We start from the raw sequence: 23,851 nt of genomic DNA, 5'->3' as shown, positions 1-23,851 counted from the left end.
ACCCACGGCAAGAGGGTGTGACCGGAGAGGAGAAGAAGCCGATCAAAGCGAGGGGTGAAAGGGAAGACTGTGTTTACTCTAAACCACACATGGAGCATCAATATATCTATTATCATTTACTATGGTGCAGGGAAGAATGGGGAACAACACAGCATCGCCAGCGTTATGGGGACGCGTGCAGAGGAGTTGTCGCAGCGCTGCTTGGGACGAGGATAAGTTGGAGGGACAGAAATTGGAACCAGAGCCGAGACAAAGGGTGCCAATTGGATGGTCCTTGGGCAACTGGGCGAGTGGCTGGCGGGAGAGGATAATCACACGCAGTCGCTTGGTAGAAATATGCAGCGAGAAAATGGTGGGATGGGATGGACGATGGCACGCGGTTCGGTTTGGTACATGTACGGGACAGGCCGTACAGATGGAACCAGCCTGGGGCTACATGGAAGGTATCGTATGGTACTGTATGGTACGCGGTATTTATATTGGAGCAGCCCGGGTGGAGACGGCCCCGCCAGGAGAAGGAGAGTGAGCAGGGAAGAGGCTGCGGAGGATTGGCGAATAAACCAGGAGAAAGCAGACAGGAGCCAGCAGGTAAGACAACAGGGGCTTGAAGGAAGAATCGAAATGTTGAAGGCATCTTAGCTGACATCAATTTATGAAGACGATCGTCGAGAGAACACCTGCTCTCATTGACAGCCTGGCATTAAGGAGAGGCTTTGTTCTCAACAACCATGAGGCCAGGATGCCAAAACCAGATGCATGATGAAATGATTCCAGGATTGGTGATAAGTGACGGAGACGATACACATAGGTTCGGTCAGGGGTTGAGCCTGACAGCGTGGAACTGGCTATGTAGTCCATGTATCTTGCGAACCGTGGTTAACTCCGAAGACGTCAACAATATATTCTAATACGTAGAACCTCATTTGGAGGAAGAGAAGAATTCCTGCATCATGGCACGAGGCAGCCAACATCCAGAAACAAGCGAGAACTCTCACAATTATCCGAGTCTAGCCCATCCTTTCTTTTCGCTAACGCACAAATCCCCACCGTCGTCCTATCACCAGAGCTAAATGAAGCAAAGCAGATCGGAGGACGGAACCAATATTTATTATTATTATTATTATTATTATTATTATTATTATTTATATGTTTCCCCCAAGAAATTGATATCTGCTGCTAATGAGAACCAGAACTAATTTTACCAAGAGGGAGTCGATTCATATCATTTTTGAGTCATTGTTTTAACTAACTATCGCAAGGAGGTGACTAACGGGATGTAGGTCAGTGTATTGCATGCATTAGCAACTTCTCGGGGAAGCGATTGGCTGACGCATTTGGCTGGAACAAAAAGTCAACGATGTGAGCAGCCGCAGTTTGCTGTCAACCATCAACGAGGGAGAGAGAAACATCACCCGCCAGCCTTTCACATGCATGTATGTATCATATCAGCGCAGTGGCCCCCATCCAAAATCCCGGTGGAGTGGTCATTGGTTGACGCTTGTAAAGTTATGTCACCACACCCTCTGCTTGATTTTCTCTGGTTGTATTTGTTGGGGCATTGTATGCAGGATGATACGGCTAGTACGCCAAAGGGGCAGGGTAGCAGCTTATGGAGTCCTCGGGGCTGACAGTTTGAACGTGGTTTTGAAATTCGGCTGGGGAAAACCTCCGGCGTGGTTGAACTACATCCACTAGCCCTACCTTACATCTCTATATGCATACTGATGGGGGTGATTTATCATATTTCTCAGGTTCCTTAACCTTAAAAATAACCCTAACCCTAACCTAATCTAACCTACCTGCCCCGGATATTTATTTTAGATGGAGTTTGATCATGGTTTTCAAAAAAAAAAAGCGGCACAACTTATAAACCACATTCAACTTTTTTAACACCATGATCAACTGTAACCGCTGTCAACATATCATTGGGCGGTATGCGCGTTGAGGGGCTGAAATCCATTGCCCAAACAGGGGAACATAGTGATCCACGTCGAGCTCTGGAGAAAAAAAAAGCCAGCTCGAACATTCCCGACCCCAAGAGTGGCTGCCACATCCAGCAGGGTTCATTATTGTAGGCAACCATATATGAACTGGGCCTTTGACTTTTCGACTCTGTCAACCCTTCCAGAGGCTTGAATGCCAAGTTTTGCCCAGGTACTGCCCAATACTATGGGAAACTTGACCTCCAGTCTAGCATGGCCATAGAATTTGGAACACTGAGTGCTAATAACATGTTCCGCGGTTCATCACTCTGGATTAGTGGGTCTTGCCGGAAGTCAAAATGCCCTTTCGCCCAAACGACGATCATATTCTCCAATAATAGTGACAAGCGTTTCTTCGCGGCCTTATTGAGTTTGCAGGGGCCGTGAATATATATATATATATATATATATACCAAGAGCTCAAGATTTCGGTCGAAATAGATCGAGTTTGAGACATTCTATCTTCAGCTTTCGGGGGTAGGAATTTGGCTAGGAATAAGTTGTGGGTATGTATGCACTGGCAAGGACACATTATCATCCATGAACAGGTGTACGGAGTGGACATTTGGAGCAACTCTGGAGTGTTGTTGGCGACCGTTTGGGTTCTGATGTTTCACTAAAACATGGGTGTCTGTTGCCATGTTATTTATTATTGAAGTTTCTCACGTGAAGCTAGCAGTGAACTTTACCAGCTCCGTGTGACTTGGCTTGGGCACCTGACCCAAGTACCTCGTTTCTAAAAGCTGTGAATGTTGACGTATCAATTCCGGGGATATTAACTTAATGTAAGTTTCTCTGAATTGCACCGATTGTGAGAAGTGGGGTTATATAGCGTGGAAATCGCCCGCTGGCTGGCGTGTATGATAATCATGCAAGTTTCTAGCCCTGCTTCTGCTCATTTTTAATTGTCTCATTGTGGGAGCCTTGTTGAACATTCAAAAGAACAATACCACGGTCCCCAGCCGTGCATTCTGATTGACAAGAGAAGAGAGAGGCCAGATACAACACTGAAGCAGTTGGCACTTCCTTGCTCGAGCTTTCTTCTCGTCTATCACCACCTCTTAGGAAAAGAAAGAAAAAAGACCAAATGAATGATAGCGATCAGCCGCTATTAATGATTCCTCAACCACTTGTAACCAATGTTCCCCAGTATTTAGGCTGTGATTAGCAAATGGTGGAACCTCTTCCTTGCATCGCGGAGGAGGGCCTTTGTGGTATTTTGTGTTCTCTTCTTAAAGATAGAGTCCAGGTCTAATATTATTGTTGCTAATAAGGTTGCAAGCTATTGCAACCCTTAGGGCGATGATAGCGTGGGGTTAACTCTCTCCTGATGGAGGACAATCTTCCCGCAGCATGCATCGCTTGGAATGACAGCGGTACGGAGGTTGTGGATGACATGGCCGTCATTATCATACAATCAACTCGTCTTCCCTCTGCCCTTCGAAGGAGAAGAAATCATGGAGGTCACGATGAAAGAAGTTGAAGTTGAAGCTGAAGTTGAGGTTGAGGAGACTGATATCACAAAGAGAGGGGGAAGATGGATAAATAGGCGATCCCCAGCCATCAATACCTCTTGGTACGCCCCACTGATCGTAGAGTAACTACTAAAACCTCGGTAACTACATTATACAGACCGGTACTTTGTCCAAGGCGCACAACCGCAATCCATCCAATGCTGCGTTTAACGAATCTACTCAAACCGATAACCTTGGCGGGTTGGGCGGGGGGTCTCCACATTGGCTATCAGTGAGAAACTCGCTTGCTGGGTGGCTTTCCGTCCCAACGTGTCGGATCACCAATCAACACTAAATGCAGCGGACCGCCAATGGCCCCAGCGCCCTGGCCTAACCAGCTCATGGATCATGAACCTGCAGACGGTTGGTACCAAACATTCTGATTACCAGCACTCGGTTCGATACTCCGGATTGATTCATTAATACAGCTAGGTATCGCCGTTTCCTTCACCGATACGCTTCGGCCTAGGGAAACTTTCGTCCAAACTTACATTACCGCTGTATGAACGGTAGCGAAACCGTATATGCGGTATGATTACGTACATTTACATTACATGGAACAGCATGCATAAGCGTACCCAAGCAATGTCAACAGGTGAACTGTCAAGAGGTAACTATCTTGTATGGAGTACGGCATGCTTGCAGTGTTAGCTCAGCTATATCGTGGGAGAATTTGTGACCTTCCAGCAATATTAATAACAGTTCCATCGGGCTGGGAAATCCAACGGCTTCGGCTGCATTGTGTGGACTTGAACCGAGAAAACCCAATTTTTTCTTCTTCTTTCCGATCATTCATTATATGTGACAATCAACCCCTATCCCACGCTGTCAATCAACAGACAAAAGTTCATGCCAGCCTGCATATATTGAACGGACTATTCTCGAGACTTGATTGGTGTGATGTCAAATGGCCTCCCCATCACAGCGACTATTGCACCAGAAAGGCCAGTCATCTCTCTCCCTTCCTGCTGGAAACTACATCTACTCTCTGTGTCAGAGCGGTGATGATGCGTTGGTCGCGATTTCATCGGATAACTCGCTACGGTGCTTTGATCGCCAGACATTAAATATCCTTCCTGACGGGATTTTCGAAAACATCCATCCCGGTCGCGGTGGCGGGGTGACTTGCGTTTGTGAGGTCCATACCACCGCGTTTGGAGGGAAGAACCTGGTTGCTACTTCGGGTAGAGATGGGACGATAAAGCTGTGGGATGTCAGGGATAAGAGGACAGATGCAGCCGTAAAAGTCACTGCAGGTAAAACAACGATAATTCAACAACTCATACCTAGACACCGTTTTTAGCCCCCTTTTCTCCCATGTCCTAACCTCGATATAGCGCTGATCAATACCCCCTGCAGATGAGTCGGCACCTATCACCGCACTTGACTGTAGCCTAGAACCATGCACAATTGTCGCTGGCACCGAATTTGTGTCATCACAATCCTCAGTGATATTTTGGTAAGTTAGTTAGGTTCACTGTGCCGACCATCGTCCTGCGAGGCTGAGGTAGCCACAGCTTCAGGGGCGAATTGGGCTATTATCAGTTCCTTGTTACCTCCCTCCCCCCGAACACAACTGCACCAAATCATGGATTTTTACGTTGTCATTGCTGTGGCGGTTGGTGTAAAGGATATATGCTGCACGAACCCCTCCTACCTATTTAATGCATAATACACGCACTCTGTCTCGTATAGATTAACCAACCAGTATCAGGGACATAAGATCTCCTGGGCAGCCCCGTTTGCAATACACGGAGAGCCACAACGATGATATAACTGAGGTAATTTAACTTTGCTCTCGTGTTTTGTCATTCAACTACTGATATCTTTTCGCGTTCCCCTTTTGCGTTCGTTCTGGGGTCTGCTGTTGGCAGTAAAACATTTACAAATCCCCCTCCATTCTCCCCCCCCTCTACTGATCCATTAGTAGTTGCAATTTCACCCTACTCGACATAATATCCTCCTATCGGGAAGCACAGACGGACTAGTCAACATCTATGACACAACCATTTCGGACGAAGACGACGCCATTCTACAGGTCGTTAATCATGGGTCGATCCATCGAGCTGGTTTCCTGGATGAACAGGCGATCTTCGCCCTAAGTCATGACGAGGTCTTCTCAATCCACCCTTTGAACAATCCCGGCGAGAACGCTCCGGATCCTGCAGCTATCCAGTTTGGTGATCTCCGTCCTGTACTACAAAACGATTATGTTGTGCAGGTTCTTGATGGACATGGGGGTACATTTGTGGCCTCCGGGAAAACGAGGTTTGAATCCGGTTCCCCTTGCATTTTCTTTTTCCTTTCTTGACACCAAGATCTTGTGTCTGCGATTCCTCACAGAATATTCATCCCCCCCTCTTTTTCCTTTTGTGGAGTAACTATATCGAATTTTGTGCTGATTCTTTATCAAGTGAACAACGGTTCGACCTCACACCCCTGATCTCGTCACCCAAGTATGACCTCGACCTCTCCAAGAGGTGGATAATGCCGGGGGCCCATGGTGAAGAAATTGTTCGATCAGTATTGCTGGATGATAATGTGTGTGGGGAATGAACTCTTTCGTTTCCTTCACATTTCTGTTATCCTTATTTTCCCGTGCACTCTTTTCAGCCTACTGGAATCCGATTCTAACAACAAAAACAAATCCACAGTCAAAAACGATTTTCACCTGCGGAGAAGACGGGCACGTCCGTGCGTGGAAGCTCAACGAGAGAGACCAGGAAGAAGTCAGGCATTCACCATCGAAAGTTCCCAGCAAGCACACTACGCAGGAAGACATGGAGCGAACGAAAAGTCATCGATCGAAAACAAAAGTTCGTAAAGAGAAACGGCAAAAAGAGTGGGGATTCAAACCATATTAAGCTTTCACGCGACTTCTCTGCATGTGTCCTGCTACGCTTTGCCCTTTCAATAAAAGTAGGTTTTAATCAAGATGCACATTTGACTTTTGCGCAGCATATAGAAACGTGGTCTAAATGTCCTTCGTTCTTCATTGTCCCATCTGCGGCTGTCAGCTGGAGATGAAGGTTATTTTTTTCATTGCCCTTTCACCTGTAAAATAAAAAATGACAAATGAGAAAGGGACAACGGAGGAGAAGAGATTCTAAAAAATGCTTTGATTACCCAGGGTGAAAAATACCTGTCTTCCAAATTTTCGACAAAGCATGATTTTACTCTGATCTGTTCTGTTACTACTGACTTCCTGCAAATATTTTGCGGCCCTCATCCCATTAAACAGCAACCCTCTCATTCTCAAATAAACCATGGCAAAATGAAAATACGAGCTGCAGTCATATCTTAACAATTTAAAAAAATAATAATAAATAAACACACTTAGCAAACACGCCGGCCTACCATGCCTAGTTTCTGCGCCTAATCACCTCATTAATGCGGAAGGGATAAACTAATCCAGATACGTCGGCGGAGGATGGAGTAACTTGTGTATCGTCATCCGCTCTCTGATCTCCTTCTAATGCTCGAGTTGCATAATGGAATTAAACATGAAATAAGGACAGGATTTCTAAGATCCAGGGAATCCAAAATGTCCAATTCGGTAAATGATATTCTGCATACGCGCTGATTACGGGTACATAAATGCATAGATACCCCGATGTAACGCATGAGCATGCTAACTACCTATGAAAAAACTGTGATGTCCTTGCTCTGTGGTACTGGAGGTTGTTGCCTTTAAGTATATGACACCTCAATCAATCCCTTAGATATTGATGTGGCGCCTGTAGCTGGACGACGGGCTGGGTTGATATGTAAGATATTTCAAATTCAATAGTTACCAAGAGGTCAGATTACGGAAGAGAGTGCCCGAAACAGAATTCCCGTTCTCCCCACCCAGTAAATCGTGTGCAAGTCGCCTGTAAGGGTAATCCTTGAAGGGTAAAAAGAACTAATATATATTTCTGTGACGTGGATATAGAAGGATGCGCTACTTTTTTAAAAGCTCACGGGTGCCAAGTTTTCGTGCATATTGGAGTAACTACCGTAAACTTCCTCCAGATCTATGCGGCCATGGATAACTAATGGCGAAGTACGGAGGCGTATATGAGGTGCGTGTGGAAGAAGGTGGGCGATTCGATGTAACCCACCAAATCGGAACTGCAAGGCTCACAAAATTTACCTATCCCACTTCGTTTATCACTAGTTAACGGTGGTATATAGAGAATCCATTTTTGCAATTCATTGGAACTGTTCATCTCATCATTTATTATTATGATTTCTGAAAACCGTCACTACCACGTCATAATCATCCATCCTTCTCTGAGATACTATTTTCACAATTTATTCTTCTTAATATAAATGGCTTGTGCATTGCAGAAGCTCTTCAAACCACCAATACCACCCTCGTAGCCGATGCCACTCTCCTTGTGGCCTCCGAATGGCGCGAACAGAGACATCTCCTGGTGGGTGTTGATCCATACCGAACCGGCTTCGATCTGGTCCCCAATGCGTCGTGCCTGGGTCAGATCATTGGACCATACAGAGGAACCTAGTCCCATCTTGGTGTTATTGGCAGCCTCAATGACAGCAGCTTCATCATTCCAGGGAATAAGTGGGACAATTGGACCTATGTGTTTGTTAGCGACATTTCATCAGTATATCGTTGACGGTAGGAAGGGAGCGAATATGATTAACGAGAGGTTCTCCGTTCACGAGGGAATCAAAACTGGGTTAAATTTCCGTATGTTAACTGACCAAATGGCTCTTCAACAACAATCCTCGAGTCAGCGGGCGGGGCATCAATGATAGTCGGTTGGACGAAGTATCCTGGCTTCCGAAATTCTGCATTTCCGCCGGCAGCAACAGTCCACTTCTCCTTCTCAATATCGGCGAAGAATCCCTTTACTCGCTCGTACTGCATTGAGTTCTGAATTGGGCCAAGGGCTACTCCGTCCTCATTACCCTCACCGACAACCAGGCTGTTAGCAACGCGACTGACGGCTTCGCGGAATTTCTCATAAATGGACTCATGAACATAGATCCGTTTAATTGCAATGCAGATCTACAACGGTGTACCGTTAGTTTTCCCACTACCAATTTCTCCAGCGGATCGGGTGATATTCATGAAATACCGCAGCAAGGAAACTGCAAATTGACATACCTGCCCAGAATTCATGAATGCCATCATTGCGACCTGGGTATTTCCGGTTAGTCAAACGATTCTTTGATGAAATGTGTGTGTTGATAAAGTAACCTTTTGTGCCACAGCTTCAATATCGATATCGGCGCAGATGATGGCAGGGTCATTACCGCCTCTATAAGTGAGAGTATAATTCAGCTTCATAAATTTCAATCACGAGCAAAAAACACAAGGTCAATATCATACAGCTCAAGTGTCACTCTTTTCAATGTCTTGCTTGCACTTTCCATGACCTTCTTCCCCGTCATGGATGAACCCGTGAAGCTGATTTTGGCTGGTCCCGGGTGTGCTGTCAACCAGGGTCCCAGACTATCGTCACCGCTAAGAGCCTGGATTACGCCAGGAGGGAAGGCCTTCTGCGCGATCTCAACAAGTTTCAATCCACAATAGGGGGTGAATGGCGATGGCTTGATAATGATAGTATTTCCGGTAATGACGGCGGGTAAAATTTTTAGCAACGCAAGGGCGAAGGGAAAGTTCCATGGGACAATGCCAACAACTACACCTAGTGGTGTGTAGCGGACAATGACCTGCCTATCGTCGGAGTCTTCAACAGTTTCGTCCTCTAGGATAAGATTGACTCTACCTCTAATACTAGCAATTCCACTCTGGATCTCCATGGTAGCAAGGGTTACCTATGTTAGAGAGAGATGGGGAGAGGAGTGAAATTAGCTCTAACTTGTAGTCTGGGGCAATGTATATCTTCCAGCAAAGGGCAAGGGCATCATACAGGTTTTCCTTGCTCCCGCACGAGCAGTTTGATGAACTCATCTTTATGTGCCTCCAAAGCATCGGCAAAGGTCAAGAGGGCTTTTTTCCTCTCTTCGATTGAAGTTTTGGACCAGAGTTTGAACGCAGCTTTTCCCGCCTCAACGGCCTTGTCAACATCGGCGGGGGTAGAAACTGGCACTTCTGGATTGGGGTTGCCAGTGGCAGGATTGATGCCATGGCGGGTTTGTGCAGTGGTGGACAGTTTTCCCCCAATCACATTCTGAAATGTGGTAAAGTCGATAACGCTTCCCATGACGATTTTATTTATTTGTATTCAAAAAAATATTTGCTGTGGTGACAAGGCCTGTGGTGGGTTGAAATGATAAAAGTTGAGGCCAGGACCAGAATGTTAATGGGTCGTAAGATGGTGGTGATGTCTGAAATCGAAAAGCGGGGAGGGGGCATGAAGTTCCAGCACAGTCCAGGAACACGAATTAATTTGCGGTTTAACCAACCTCGGACCGAGAACTTCGGAGACCTAAGCTTGTGGGTCAATATATTTCCAGACGATGGCGTTTTGCTGCGGAAGAGAACCGGATGATTTTTGATGGGCAGGCTAAGGATGGAGGAGCCACTAACTAGTTGCCTAGGGATATACCGTATCATGCCGCTTTCTGGACAATATAAACCTCCTCCTCCCGCCTCTCGAACATCTTCTCTCTATCGTCCATATTTTCCCTTTCTTTCCTCATAATTCTCCTGCCTTGTGTGCCCATCCCTTCCCCTTGGCCCCACTGCTAGTGTCACCCGGCCTGGCTGTGCCGCAGCTGGAACTGTTCTTGATATGGTGACTATGTCCACTTCCCTTCTTCCCTGATGCAATTTCGCCTCGCTCTACTCTCAAGTTACCCTAAAATTATGCACAGACTGAGCCCCTCCACTGGGATATCTGGTTTGCCCAGGACTGTGGCTGGCTGAGCTGCTGTTGCATGACAATCATCTAGCATTCCTTCAGTCAGTACTACAGTTTAGAAAATAAAAATTGAGAGAGGTTACAATCTTCCCTTACTTTCTGCATGGACAGCGGCTAGTATTGTAAGGTGGTAGATGACACTCATTTTCCTTGTTTTATCAGGATTTGGCTGATCTTATCTTCATCGTGTCAACATTTCTGAATCACGGTGATTCTTCCTGCGGGGAGAATGTGATGGAAGTGAGCAGATAGAATGGCATCGGCAGGATTTCTCTCATTCACCTGTGTTGAGAATGTCATAAAACATGAAATATGTCATCTTTCTGATCAAAATTGTCGCTTCAAAAAAATATCAGAGCACTATGAGAACAGCAAGCACACTTCATATCTCATCATTGCAAGCAGCAATTCCAACTCTTCACTGACTACAACACTCTCTGCTGAAACATGCTGCAGCATGTGAGATTTCAGATAGGTACAACAGCTCTGAGTTGTCAGTTCAAAATTTGATCAGTGCTTGAACAAGAATCCTTGGCAGTGAGTGTCTATGATCTCCAGAGGTCACTCAGATCAAGTCCGTCAACTATGAATCAACTTCTGTCATGATTGTCTGCCTGTGCCTTTCTCACTCAGCTGACAGTGATTCTGAATCATCATCAGACAATCTGATTGATCTAGATGATAGAACAGATGAAGAACACAGCACAGAACCTCTCATTGAAGGATTGAGAATCATCATTTCTTGAAGATGACATCAAGTGTGATAGTGAAAGATGAAAGAAACAGCAAGGCAATGTCAATTCAGAACTTGAAAGAGAAGTCACAGATGCAGTTACAGTCAGAATCACACTTCACAGAACTCACTCAGTCAGTATCAGAGCCAGAGTCAAAGACAGTCAATGCAAGTGAATGTCAGTTTTCTCAGATACTGTGGGCTGCAGAGAACATATATTAATGGATACAGAAGATCTCAACTGCACTGACAGTGACAAAAAGAATGTTGAATCATTGCTGCCATGATTCATCTCTGATGCACTTCCAGATAACATCTCTGAGAATGGACCCTTGAAGAAAACTCATGCTACAGTTGATGACTCTTTTGCATGTCATCTTGAGCCAGACACAAGCGGCCCACATATTCTGCTACATCATGAGGCTAGGGAAGAGCATCTTGAATTTCTCCTGTGGGCGCTCATATGGCAGTCAGAGGATGATGTTATGAAGGTTCATCTGAATCAGCTCAAATGATACAAGGAGAGGTTGGATGTTGGGCTTGCAAGAAGGGCCTCTCAGGAGAGAAAGTGAGCACAGTCCTCTTTTCCAGAGCCTAGGAGATCGTCATGTCAGAAAAAACCACAGCAGTGCTAAATATAGGTTCAGTAGATGGAAGTCAGTGAATTACCCTTGTTTCATTTTTGTCTTGTATGCTCGTCTTGCCAGTATATCTTGAGAATAGAGAATATGTAATGTGAGGCCATGCATTTACCTGGATTGTAAGGTTGAGTGATTAGAATATATCCAGCCAACACTGAACACTATGTATATGGTATTCATTTTGGAATACTTCAAGTATAAAAACTCTAGCGGAGGAGTGGTGACTTGATTTTATCACTGGTCAGATGATAAACCTCTTTCTGAGCTGTCCCACACCAGTACATTTGCAACAGTAGCAGCTCACATACAACAATCCTCCAGAGACAAGATCATATACATCGAATTCCATGTCATCAATGGCCAAGATCTCATTCTTTTACATCAAAGGTGAAGACAAGAAGCTGCGCGTGTAAGGACTATCCAATATGCAGCGGTACGTATGTGGGTGCGAGGGATAATTTCACACAAACTCATCCAAGCCAGGCATCTTTTAAAGTTTCGGGTTCGCTAAGCTTCATACCATTGTCCTAAGCAGTGAATTAACCCTTGAATCCGGTGCGCCTGGCATTCCCACATGCCATCTGAAATCCTTTTAGTATTGCAGACTTCAGGATACCCTGACGCCCAGCTCTCAACTCTAGCCTACGAAGCATCCCTCGTCCGGCTTGATAGTCCTGCAAGGAGGCTTGATGCACTCGAATTCCAGTGGAAACTCCTGAAAAAAGATATTCAAATCCGCCAGCTTTCATGTTGCCTCGTTTATAAGTTGCAATTGTGCTACTATAAGACTTTTTCAGCATGCTGTTTTCCCAACCGTGATGGGCACATTGCCAGATAGGCACGTAGAAGAACAACTCAAGATCATGATGATAGGTATGGTCGACATTAAGCAGCACCTCGATCGCCATGAACTCCATCATGCCGGTCTGGTGCTGTGCGCCGCTGCGCTCGCTGCCAAATTCTTTGGCAAGGTCCAGATCAATTAGCATGCCAGAGTGACCATCCGCCTTTTCAGGGTCAGTTATTATTATGTTTTTCTCAGAAATATCCTGATGAAGGATGTTCCCATCCGGGTAAAGAGACGGGTGCGCCTTTTATTGCATTGTGAAGTGCCATGAGCAGTTCCAAGGGTGATTCATACTTGTAGATGTACCGGCCAGTGGGTCATATCACCAGACAGCAGAGGATACGGTTGTCATAGGGTTCCTTGCCATTCATGTCAAAGGGGCTTGGCTCGTGCGCTGACTGAACGGAGAAAGCTAGTTCATTCTCCTGCTGAGTGGCCTTCGACGGTTGATTAATGCGGAACGTGATCTTTTGGACGCCTGCATCCCCTTGTCCGGAGATCTGCGTTTCCTGGAAGATGATTTCGACAGATATCCAAGCAACAGGGCTCGGTGAGCGGCTGAGATTGATGAAACAACAAGGCTGCAGTTGGAGGTGCGCTTTTGAAGTTGTGATCCTTGTCATCGAAGGTCAGACCAGCCTAAGAAGTGTGCATTTGAAGGCTTCAAAGGCCGTAAGTAGTGGTGTTGCTGACCTTTCATCTGAAGGCAGCCCGTCAACCAAAAACATCACTGTGTCACTGAAGAAGCCCGTTCAGACTAGGTGCAGTAGTAGTTATAAGTTTCACTTATTTTGCCCCGCACACGATCAGCTTCCTGGAAGAAAGTCATGGTTAGTGTTTGGCTATGGTCTAACTTGCCGTAAATTGTAGATCACTCACTAGGGAGTCTGCGAGTTGAGACACCATCAGCTCTTCATCCTCAATACATCCTTGTTGCCTTTCAGTAAGGCTATCTGCGTGGTAGGTCTGAGCTCTGTCAAAGTTTACCCAGATCACTCTTTCCGGGTCATTCCTGACAATCATCACGTTCCTAGATTTGACGTCACAATGTAGAACTAACGCTCTGTGAATCTCTCGGATGCCACAGGTCAAAGCCTCTCCCAACTCCTTTGTAAAATAGTGCGGATGGATCATTTCCATTCTAGGAATGTTCCCCAAGAAGATGGCGCTTGGAGGATTCTTGTCATTAAGAAACATCTTCAGGTGAGGTTGATACTGGAATAAGTCCATCCGTTCCATTGTCCCATAGAACTGAGGCACGATTCCGCGGTCGCAAAGGCCGTACTTCATCAGTCGTCTGTAGGCAGTCGATTCGCAGATGTGAATGTTTGTTTCACACTCCTTGAATGAGCTGCTTGTCATGATGCTGTCTCATATGTTAGAATGAACCAACGTTTTGAAGAGCTGAAGATCACAGACCACTTTCCTTCCTTATGCATATCTTTGCTGCGAACATGAACAAGGAATATTTCTGAGAATTCTGAACTGAAAAGCTTTCGCTTAAATGTTATCTCAGAGGGGTTTCAATGTCACTAAAGTCCATTGTGCTGTGCTGTGCTGTGTTTAGAACTTCGAGTTTGTGGGGAGATGAACCTTAAATGCGGCATAAATGGGTGTTTGTACCATTTCCCCGCAGCAGTCGCCAACCCTAACAACCCTAATCAAAAATCTTCCCCGCATCTGTACACAACTTACAGCAGTCCACCTTGCAACATAAAATGACTTCTTACCCCTCTCCTTTTCAATCAAAATGGCCCAACGTCAAAAAGCATCAGACGTCAAGCGTCGAGCGAAGCCAAACATCAGGAAAAGAGCACAAGGTGAGCCACCCATGTTTCGACCGGCTGAGCTGCCTTTTAACTGACCATTCATTATAGGGAAGCAGCCTCGAGGCGTCGAGAAAAAACAACCACAGAGACCTGTCCGCCGAAGCGCACGCCTGGGTCAGAAGTCATGGGGCGGAAACGCGCAACAAAACCATCCTTATACCACTCTCAAGGAAAAGGTATGTTCCCTTACTCCTACGACTCTACGAAACTAACTGAAAAGCCAAATCTCAGCAAAATCCGTCTGCCTGTCCGCAGGCTAAAGGGCTAAAAAGGAAGAGACTTCAAGAAGCGGAAGACTTGTTCTGCATTCCAGCCAACCAATTTCAAAAGCGACTACGAACAACTACCACTGCGGACACAGCGGATCAGGAGGCGGCACTCGGCGTCTACGATGACAAGATTAATCCTATCCATTGGTGGACGCAGAGCGGAGTCTGGTCCCACGAATACTTCCAAGAGGGCTACAACATGAGCCATCTACTTGCACGAAAGAAGCCGACATCTTCTCTTCTCCGCAAACAGTCAAAATCTAGTTCTGCCGCCAGCTCTACCGCCAGCTCTACCGCACCCAACGATCAAAAGTCAAGGGAAGAAAAGGATGCTCAATACAAGAATCCGCGCTATGAAGTCCTGCTTCAAACCAAGGGTAGCTTTATGAGGAAGTCGGACCTGGGTATAACAGATGGAGGCAAAGATCTTTGTTGACGCTTACTCGAGGCAGAGCAAACGATCCCAAAAGATTCGCTCTTTAGAGATAATATATTTGATGAACTTTGTGAAATGATACGGAACCGAAACGAAGCCAAGGTTATTCAAGATGTTACTCGGCTGATAGTCCCTTCTGCACAAACTCTAGCTGTATATGGCGCAAGACATCTCAAGATCCTGGTTGAAAGCGTCAATGAAGGCTGGGATAACTCAGTCTCCATAACTAAACCGCGTCCGCAACCTGATTATTCTGTTGGTTTTGGACGTGAAGCATTCACGGATGGCCAGCTGCAGAGATTTCAGCCTTTTGTTGGTGATCTGACTGACACATCATACTTTATGGCGACATACTACCTGTACTTCCCATTCTTAACATGCGAAGTTAAGTGCGGCGCAGCGGCACTCGATATCGCAGATCGACAGAATGCCCACAGCGCCACTATTGCAGTGAGAGCTACTGTTGAGCTATTCAAGCTCGTGAAGCGTGAAAAAGAGGTCGACCGAGAGATACTCGCCTTCTCAATCTCGCATGACCATACTGCAGTGAGGATCTACGGTCACTATGCTGTTCTTGAAGGAGAGAAGACAAATTTCTACCGCCCCCCAATCCACAAGTTCGATTTTACCGCTCTGGATGGCAAAGGGAAATGGACAGCGTACAGATTCACGAGAAATGTCTATGATATATGGATGCCAACTCATTTTAAAAGAATCTGCTCCGCAATTGATCAGATACCCCCTGACGTGGATTTTGACATCTCGCAGTCGGAACTTAAATACTCCCAACAATCCAACACCGAATCGGTGCTCGCGGTCGAGGATGATGACAGCCAGCCAAGTCAGCGCTAAATCGACTCGGCAGGTGTTACGCCAACTGCCTCCTTTACAGAACAGACACAGATATTCAAAAGGCCAAGAAAGAAGCAATAACTTAGATCTTCGCTTCCCGTTTTTACACCTTAGGCCTTGTTACAACCATAACCATAAGTAAGGTTGCTTGTTGAAGCAGGATGTCATTGTCGTCACTGGTTTTATAGAAACTACTCTTTTAATCTGCGTATGAAGGACCGCCGTGTTTAGTCAGGGTTGAAGGAGGTCGACCCTGTGCATTCGGGGAATGTAGGGAGGTCTGTATCTACAGCAGCCTAATTTAAATGTATAGCCATACCAGAACGCTGCGTGGTCACAGGAGAGGCACTGCATTAGCCAACGATTTCGAGGACACTAAATGGATTGCTCGCTACTTGATCATTTATCACGTAACCAACTTAGTTACAGAATGCAGACATAAAGAATCAATTAATCAAGAATAAAATAGTTTTGCATAGGAACCAATCACCAGCTGCAAGTCCTCGAGAGGGAAGATAGGTGAAGATGATCAACAGAACCTCGGAGATCCACCGAGTAGATGACGGCCTGCTCAGGTATGCCATCAGGAGGTTTATGTAGATGTTTTTATTAGGGGTGTTTTTAATAACTTTTCCCCCCTTTGACTTTCTAATCTTTTTAAGCTTCTGTGCAACTGCGGGGAATTCATGACGTTCTGATCAGAACAAAGGCCAGCAACCGAATTACTCCCATGAGTTTGGTCATATAGAACACTGAATAGCAGGATTATCGTGTCAATTTATCCCTAAGGGTGAAACCGAACTGCATTCATGTTTCTCGGGATGTGAGGGAATGGAATACACCATCTGAAAACAATTTCCAGTGGGCATGGATTATTCGGAATCATGCTTTGTTCCCAAGATTTGACACCACTCAATGCCTCTGGGAGAATGCTAAGTCTCAACTCCTGTTACCTGACAATAGACGCCGTGCTCGGGGATGGATTGATTAAGGAAAATTTGCTTAATCTTGGTAGATAAATAACCATCTCAATCCACCCATAAGATAACTAAAACTATCATCATAGAGCAAGAGGTCTTTGTTGAAAATCATTGGCCTTTCCCTGCCCACGATTAACTGTAGTCAGCCTGGTTGAGTTGAGACAAATGCATTTTTGTGTTCTCGTGTCTCCAACTTATCATAAAACAATCCCCGCATATTAAATCCTTAACTAAACAGCTTCCCAAGATTGTTGCATTCCAGGCACCGAGATTCCGCCTCATGAATGTTTGGTTGCGGGGTTAGTTATGAGGTTGAGCTTATCGGCTGCTTGTGGTGCCATTAGCGGGCGGCTGTGCCCCAATCTCTCCAACCAGCCAGCCAACCACTGGCAGTCGGAGAGCTCAGATCTAGCTGGCACAGCTTGAATCTCAGCTAATATTCCGTCTTCCAAGTCATTTCTGGCTTGGATCCAACCAGGAGCAACTTGCTTCAAGCAGGCAGGAGGCTTTAAGGGCTAGAAAATTTCCAATCCCTGTTGCCGTTGCTCCATGCAGAGTTTCTTAGCACAAGAGCCAAAATGCCAAACCAGCCCCGGAACTTAACTAACCTTTGGAACTACACGGCTGCCTGGGTGGTAATGGAGCTTCAGTTCAACCTTGCGGGACGCCGTTAGTGGTTGTCATCGTGATGGAGCTTGGGTGAGGCCCCAGGGATATGAAGTCGGAAAGTTGACGAGAGGCAACATGATTTTGCCTTGTGAAAAGAAGCCGAATTTTGATGGTATCTCGTTATCCAATGGCCTTGCGATCGGCTTATTTTGAAAGTGTCTCGGAACCTTTCCTCCCTGAGCACGAAAGCATGCACGACATATACTAGCAAAACCCCGTTGTCACATTGTGTCAGGAGGAGATAACTTAATCATGCTTGGGGCTTAAAATCCTGCCGTTCCCCCTCTCCTTTTGTGATCACTTTTCTTTGACTTTTGCACATGAACGTTGTTGATATTTTCTATTATTTAATCAGTCGTTGCAGTTCGCATTATTTGACTCGATTCGCTTGTCAGTTTATTCTCAACCTGCAATTGCTCTATTAGTCGGTATAACTAGTGTTATACATAGAGGAGACTCATTGTACGTGATTCAAGATTTATTTTTTCATTGACCAGGCGGCTAAACTCCCAATTACAGGCATCTACCACTCGAGCTCCCCATCTTCAGTTCTTACTGTGTCCAAAATGAGAGTGGACGTTTCGGAAACTATCTGGAAGTGGAGGTGTAAGATGACCGGTGCCGGGCAAGATGATGTGACAAAGTTTTCAGTTACGAAGTTATCCTCCGAAAACACGGAGATACAGGCCACCAACGAAAAGGAGTTCGAGCAGGGACTAGATGCGGTTGTCAAGACTCTGTATGAAGGCAAGAATGGCAGGGAAGGTTTCTATGACTGGCAGGACTATCCACCACGGCAACAAATGAGCAAAAAAGCTGCCAAAGAAAACGACCGCGTGGCCATCGTCGTCTATAAAGTCAAAGATCTCTCAAAACCTGTGATATCCGGCCGCTTCAGCTTAAAATACCACTCTATTGGAATCCAAAGTCCGGTTCTCATCTCAGCTCTCAAGGATATCCTGAAAAAGGAGGAGATTTATCTTGAAGGTTCGGAAGTTGCGAAGTTCGAAGACCCATTCACGCCTTTATACTTTCGATCGGATGAGATCACTGAGATGTACAAAACTGCAGAGCCGGGAAGCGTTCTCAGAGCCCATGCTGAGCTTTTGTTGAAGCTCATGGGGGACATGTTTAGTGAAACGAAGATTCGAGTTAAACGATTGCAAGAGAGTGGGCTCGTATCATGGGCACTTGCATGGGCTTACTTTCCGAGGGGCTCATATTTGTATAGTTGGGATGCCAATCGTGAAATTCTATTACAAGTCCTCGATACTGTCTACAGAACTGAAGGATTTAAGCGACATCTCTTGATCAGGTGCCGGGCTATAGTTTTCGATGGCCAGAACTTCACATGGGAGGAAGAGCATTTCAAGATCCCTCATTTCTCTGGAAATATGCCTGTCACCGACCTTCCTCATTACCCGCTGCGATTCTGCGAAAATCCAGAGGCCGTCATCTCCAGGTTGAAGGCTCGGGCCACGAATGTGCTTGATCTACAAGGTCTGCATTACAAGTCTTACACTGATGTTGCACTGGACTGTATGGGGAGGAAACACAACGTATGACCAACCAACCTGTTCTTCCACTCCCGAGAATTCTGACTCAAATCTTGCTTAGGTCAATGGCAGAATCCTTATCGATGTCAGGGGATATCGCAAATATCAATTGAAACTTGGGGCTGCAGAATCGAAGGACCCTGAATATCAGAAGAAACTGGTGTTGCAAGCTGCCTCCAAACCCTTGGGAGACGTGAATCTAAACGATCCTGACTCTAGCCAAGGAACTCTCCTTGAAGAAAACATTTCATTGACTGTCAGAACTCATCTATCGAAGGAAGAGCAGCAGAGACACAAGGAGGGAATGTTAAAAATTGGAGATGACCTGTCTCTCTTACATCATCGACTTCAAGGATATGCGCTGGAGAACAAAGAGTGGTGTAAGCACTACAAGCTCCATCACTGCTGGGATATCATTAACTCTTAATAGTGAATTTCTACGTTGACGAGCTCAAACACGTGGAATGGAATGATGAAGCCTACGATCATTTGGTTTATGATAAGCAGCAGAAAGACCTCGTGCTGTCTTTTGTTCAGAATCACCATGCCACGCACCGTCAAGATGATGACGTTATCGCAGGGAAAGGTCAGTTGGAAAAATTGATTTGGAAGTTGAGATTGTCTAACTGACCGGTCCAATTCTTCAGGCCAAGGACTGAATATTCTTCTGAGCGGACCTCCTGGCACGGGCAAAACACTGACAGCTGAGGCTGGTGAGCACAAAATTAACTTATCGCTCCATTCCCAACCTATATTCCTGAGAATACAAACTCTAATTGTGACTTTTTCATACACAACCAGTGGCGGATAGATGTCGCCGTCCACTATTCTACCTCCAAGCTGAAGATCTGGGGATCCTAGCCGCAGAACTGGGGACAAATATCAAGAGAGTCTTTGAGATGGCCATTGAATGGGATGCGGTGATATTACTTGACGAAGCAGACGTCTTCATGGCCGAACGCCATCCTACCGACATCGCCCGCAACGAACTCGTCTCCATATTTTTGCGCGAGCTTGAATACTACAGGGGCATTATTTTCCTGACTACCAACTTGTACGAGACCATCGACACCGCCTTCCGATCCCGTCTGAATTTGCATCTATTATTCAACCCCCTTACACCAGAGACCCGTCTCTCCGTCTGGCGAAAGTTCCTGGAGAGAATGCCTCCAATGGCCCCCCGAGCTGGCGACGACGAAGGACAAGTCCCAAATGGCGAGCCAAGAAGTGCCATGAAGGAAATTACGGAGGAGGATCTGAACGAGTTGGCTATGTGGCAGCTGAACGGAAGAGAGATTAAGAATGCGGCAAAGATGGCTAAGTCGTGGTGTGACTATAAGGGATATGATATGACGTTGTCGAGGATTGAGAGCGGGATCAAAGTCACAGCTCCCCACAGTTTAAAGAGAGATCATACGACACCAAGAGAATTGTATGATTAAAGGCCAACGGCTATAGAAGGAGGGGCCAGTAAGTAAGTTGGTATTGCTGTGGCGGTCCCGACTCCCTTTTGCGGTGAGGTGTGCCTCCCATTTGTATTCCCAATGGAGCTCTGGGTTCTGATCCTTTGATATGATCCTTGCTGGCCGTATTATTTAATATCTCTCGTTAATCATTGAATGTTTGCTGGATATGATACAATACTGGGTGGGGTTCCTATATTTGGTGAAATCCAGATGTGCCATCTACCTAGAATATATGACTGTCTTTTTTTTCCTTTCTTAATTAATCTCCCCCCTTGCAGCAGTCTTTCCTTAGAGATTCTGAGAATTTGGTGAGAAAATCACGGTTTTTATGTTGAGTAGAAAAAACAAGATGCACAAGCTACCTTTGATAATTGAATCCATTTTTCCAGGCCCTTCATTTGTTCTATTTCAAAGGAAGATGGTGGAAATCCATGACGAAACAGAGTTGGACGAGTGGCCTGGTACATACTAAAAATTTCAATGGTAAAACGGGTAGACCATATCCGCGGCGGGAGTGTAGAGCTTGCCGCCTATTATTTTAGCTGGCCCGCCCCTAATGAAAGCCCATAAGAATAGGGGCCCTCGAACAACCTTACAACAAAGCAGCCACGGGGCGGAATTACTTTACACCGGTGACCTAACTCGGGGTGTTCCCAAAGCTACGCGAATAGTTCAAAGCCACCAAAGCCACCAAAGCCACCAAAGCAGCTTGTCACCGCCAGAAAAACCAACCTCGCCCCAAAGCTTTCATTTCAAGCATCACTCAAACCCGTTCAACCCACAATTATCCTAACCACCTTCTTCTTCTTCACTTCCTTTTTTTCCCTCTCCTCCATCTTTACTCCTCCCCCAAACTCCACATAAAACCCCACACAACAGAACGACAATAACCCCGCGAACATCGCATCCGACGCGGTAGCCCCCCCCCCAAACATGTCGGAACGTAGCTCCTTCCGGGGCACTGGTCCCCGTCTTGGTGGGCGCGGCGGACGAGGCAGCGCTGGTGGTGCCGGTGGCTACAGCTATCGTTCCCAGAAGGGTGGCGGTGCAGGTGGCGGTGCTTCACATCAACATCATCAACAACAACAACAACAACAACAACAACAACAACAACAACAGCACCAGCACCAGCAGCAGCAGACGGGAGGGGCAGTTGGGCAGGGTGGGCAAGGCGGGCAGCAGCAGCAGCAGCAGCAGCAGGAGAAGCCGAAGAAAGAGAATATCCTGGACCTGGCGAAGTATATGGAAAAGGAGGTTTGTGTAAAGTTCAATGGGGCCAGAGAAGGTAAGATTTTTTTTATTTTATTTTAATTTTTGTTTTTATTAGTTATTATTTTCCTTTTCTTTTTATTTCTTTGGAATAAGCGATGTGTTTTGAGAGAGTTACGTTATTCGACATTTCATGCATGCTGTAAATTTCTCTTTCTGGGTCATTTTTTAAGTTCAGGGTGCCTTTGGTGGGGGGATATCTTATGATATCAGTCACTGTGCCCTTTTGTTGCGAAGAAGCTCATCATCCACGAGAGTGGCATGTATGCTTGGGATTCAATTCAAGTATACAGTGCCGTCGAGGTCTCACTACATTGACCTGGTGGATATAGGCATATTATCATTCAGGCACATCTTCAAACCACGCATGGATTATATAACCCCCCCCCCCTCCCCCCATTCCATATACAATTCCACCTTTCCCAATGCATTTATGTCATCTACCACCTCGAATGTCACTTAGCTAACAATGTCTTTCCGATATAGTAACCGGTACTCTCAAGGGTTACGATCAACTTATGAACCTCGTCCTAGATGACGTAAAGGAAGTGATGCGTGGTGGGTATTTGCATATGCCTACATTTTGAATATATCAACCCTTCGATACAGTGAACAGGACTGACAAATACATCCCGCAGATGACGAGGATAACCAAACAACCCGTCCACTCGGCCTCGTCGTGGCACGGGGCACACTGCTCGTACTTATCTCACCAGTTGACGGTAGTGAGGAGATTGCCAACCCTTTCTTGCAGGCGGAGGATCAATGATTGTTTTTTTTTTTTTTTTTTTTTTTTTTTTTTTTTACCCTTTGGCCTTTGGCGCGTCCTGTCTTGTTGGCTTTATCCCGACTCAATGATTATTTCACCGGGCTACAGTTCACATGATGGATGGATTGAATGGTGGGCCGGCCTGCATTGATGCATTGATGCATTGAGGGTAGAAAAAGATATGCGAAATGAGCCAGTTTTCCCCTTCGGCCTCTATATCTTTTTTATTTATTTATTTATTTATTTATTTATTTTTTCCTCTTCCAGCTTTTCCCGTACCGCAACTTTTCTCACTAAGATGCCGAGCATATTTTGCGTCTGTGCAGAGATATGTATTATATAGTATTGTTCATTCTTGAAAATCAAATAACAGTAATGTGACATTAAATGCATTTTGTATCTATTGTGAATTAATATGCAAGTGCTAATGAGATCAACTTGTCTGCCGAGTATATCAAATCTGCTCTATAGTATTAGATGACTGCTACTTCTATAGTCATTTTACTACTACATTTTTCCTGTAGAAATGTTTTATCTGATGACGTTTAATGACCTATTCGTGTCTACCCTACCTAACTTGGAGTATTTTAGATAGCAGCGCACATGTATTATTAAAGTTACAGGTAAACAAACAATTTAACAAAAGCCTTAAGATTATTCATGCTTTTTCATTCTTGATTTTTCATTGCCCTTTTCCCTTCCATTTCTCATTAACCACAATTGTAGATCATGTACTTCATACATCTCCTTCAGATCATTAGCCCAATTGAATTCTCAATCCAACACAGCCTTCCTCAACTAGTTTCCTGAATCCAAATCCCACTTTCAGCGCATACCATCTTATCCGCAAGCATAAAGTCGAGATAGGTATAACGGAAATAACAAGGTTGAACAAGACCGGGCCCCCCACCCCCCCCCCCCTTTACCGCGGGGGGGGGAAATAGAGAACTTATTTTATGATCCAAGGTATATGACTTGTTTGGTTCTAATAAGGTTATTTAAGGGAGAAAGAACGTCCTAATTTAGATTAACTGGGAGGTGATGAAGGTACCGAAAAAGTAGCAAAGCGGGTAGAAGGAAAACTTACTCAATAGTTTAGTATAAGTATAATTTGTCCCCTACAGCTCGCGACGTGGGTAAGGGCGGGGCGGAAGGAGGGGGGGGAGGGTGGCGACATAAATATTTCCATTACAGATTAGA

General features: G+C 45.5%; 9 protein-coding genes across 9 annotated transcripts in view; 6 read left to right on the top strand and 3 right to left on the bottom strand.

The window, feature by feature from the left end:
* Positions 1-121: 121 nt before the first annotated feature.
* On the top strand, positions 122-760 carry PADG_06743 (uncharacterized protein; the record flags this gene model as incomplete). The annotated part of the gene is made up of 3 exons (XM_010763773.1): positions 122-384; positions 489-588; positions 659-760. 3 exons carry the CDS (start codon positions 122-124, stop codon positions 758-760), a joined length of 465 nt encoding a protein of 154 aa, XP_010762075.1.
* A 3,643-nt stretch (positions 761-4,403) lies between these two features.
* PADG_06741 (uncharacterized protein) lies at positions 4,404-6,360 on the top strand (the record flags this gene model as incomplete). Its single annotated transcript, XM_010763772.1, has 6 exons — positions 4,404-4,752; positions 4,856-4,955; positions 5,211-5,277; positions 5,427-5,764; positions 5,911-6,037; positions 6,151-6,360. The coding sequence occupies 6 exons, from the start codon at positions 4,404-4,406 to the stop codon at positions 6,358-6,360; spliced, it is 1,191 nt and encodes a 396-aa protein (XP_010762074.1).
* Positions 6,361-7,785: 1,425 nt separating this feature from the next.
* Positions 7,786-9,675, bottom strand: PADG_06740 (uncharacterized protein; the record flags this gene model as incomplete). The annotated part of the gene is made up of 6 exons (XM_010763912.1): positions 7,786-8,078; positions 8,207-8,513; positions 8,613-8,645; positions 8,706-8,766; positions 8,838-9,286; positions 9,382-9,675. The coding sequence occupies 6 exons, from the start codon at positions 9,673-9,675 to the stop codon at positions 7,786-7,788; spliced, it is 1,437 nt and encodes a 478-aa protein (XP_010762214.1).
* Positions 9,676-11,083: 1,408 nt separating this feature from the next.
* Positions 11,084-11,583, top strand: PADG_12177 (uncharacterized protein; the record flags this gene model as incomplete). The annotated part of the gene is made up of 2 exons (XM_010764009.1): positions 11,084-11,246; positions 11,378-11,583. 2 exons carry the CDS (start codon positions 11,084-11,086, stop codon positions 11,581-11,583), a joined length of 369 nt encoding a protein of 122 aa, XP_010762311.1.
* Positions 11,584-12,248: 665 nt separating this feature from the next.
* PADG_06738 (uncharacterized protein) lies at positions 12,249-13,918 on the bottom strand (the record flags this gene model as incomplete). The annotated part of the gene is made up of 5 exons (XM_010763771.1): positions 12,249-12,800; positions 12,883-13,171; positions 13,250-13,286; positions 13,361-13,370; positions 13,436-13,918. 5 exons carry the CDS (start codon positions 13,916-13,918, stop codon positions 12,249-12,251), a joined length of 1,371 nt encoding a protein of 456 aa, XP_010762073.1.
* Positions 13,919-14,306: 388 nt separating this feature from the next.
* PADG_06737 (uncharacterized protein) lies at positions 14,307-15,942 on the top strand (the record flags this gene model as incomplete). Its single annotated transcript, XM_010763911.1, has 4 exons — positions 14,307-14,376; positions 14,434-14,561; positions 14,617-15,058; positions 15,107-15,942. 4 exons carry the CDS (start codon positions 14,307-14,309, stop codon positions 15,940-15,942), a joined length of 1,476 nt encoding a protein of 491 aa, XP_010762213.1.
* A 2,215-nt stretch (positions 15,943-18,157) lies between these two features.
* PADG_06735 (uncharacterized protein) lies at positions 18,158-20,589 on the top strand (the record flags this gene model as incomplete). The annotated part of the gene is made up of 5 exons (XM_010763770.1): positions 18,158-19,150; positions 19,209-19,527; positions 19,578-19,733; positions 19,795-19,860; positions 19,949-20,589. The coding sequence occupies 5 exons, from the start codon at positions 18,158-18,160 to the stop codon at positions 20,587-20,589; spliced, it is 2,175 nt and encodes a 724-aa protein (XP_010762072.1).
* Positions 20,590-21,546: 957 nt separating this feature from the next.
* PADG_06734 (uncharacterized protein) lies at positions 21,547-22,651 on the top strand (the record flags this gene model as incomplete). Its single annotated transcript, XM_010763769.1, has 3 exons — positions 21,547-21,898; positions 22,369-22,440; positions 22,521-22,651. 3 exons carry the CDS (start codon positions 21,547-21,549, stop codon positions 22,649-22,651), a joined length of 555 nt encoding a protein of 184 aa, XP_010762071.1.
* Positions 22,652-23,605: 954 nt separating this feature from the next.
* Positions 23,606-23,851, bottom strand: part of PADG_12176 (PAB-dependent poly(A)-specific ribonuclease subunit PAN3) — a gene marked incomplete at both ends in the record, with an annotated part of 2,916 nt that continues 2,670 nt past the window's right edge. The window contains one exon of the mRNA XM_010764008.1: positions 23,606-23,668. Within this exon, the coding sequence (XP_010762310.1) occupies positions 23,606-23,668 (63 nt within the window). The remainder of the gene's footprint in view (positions 23,669-23,851) is intronic.

This window comes from Paracoccidioides brasiliensis (assembly GCF_000150735.1).
Source record: "Paracoccidioides brasiliensis Pb18 unplaced genomic scaffold supercont2.9, whole genome shotgun sequence".
Lineage (NCBI taxonomy): Eukaryota > Fungi > Ascomycota > Eurotiomycetes > Onygenales > Ajellomycetaceae > Paracoccidioides > Paracoccidioides brasiliensis.
This window is presented reverse-complemented; position numbering and strand designations above follow the sequence as displayed.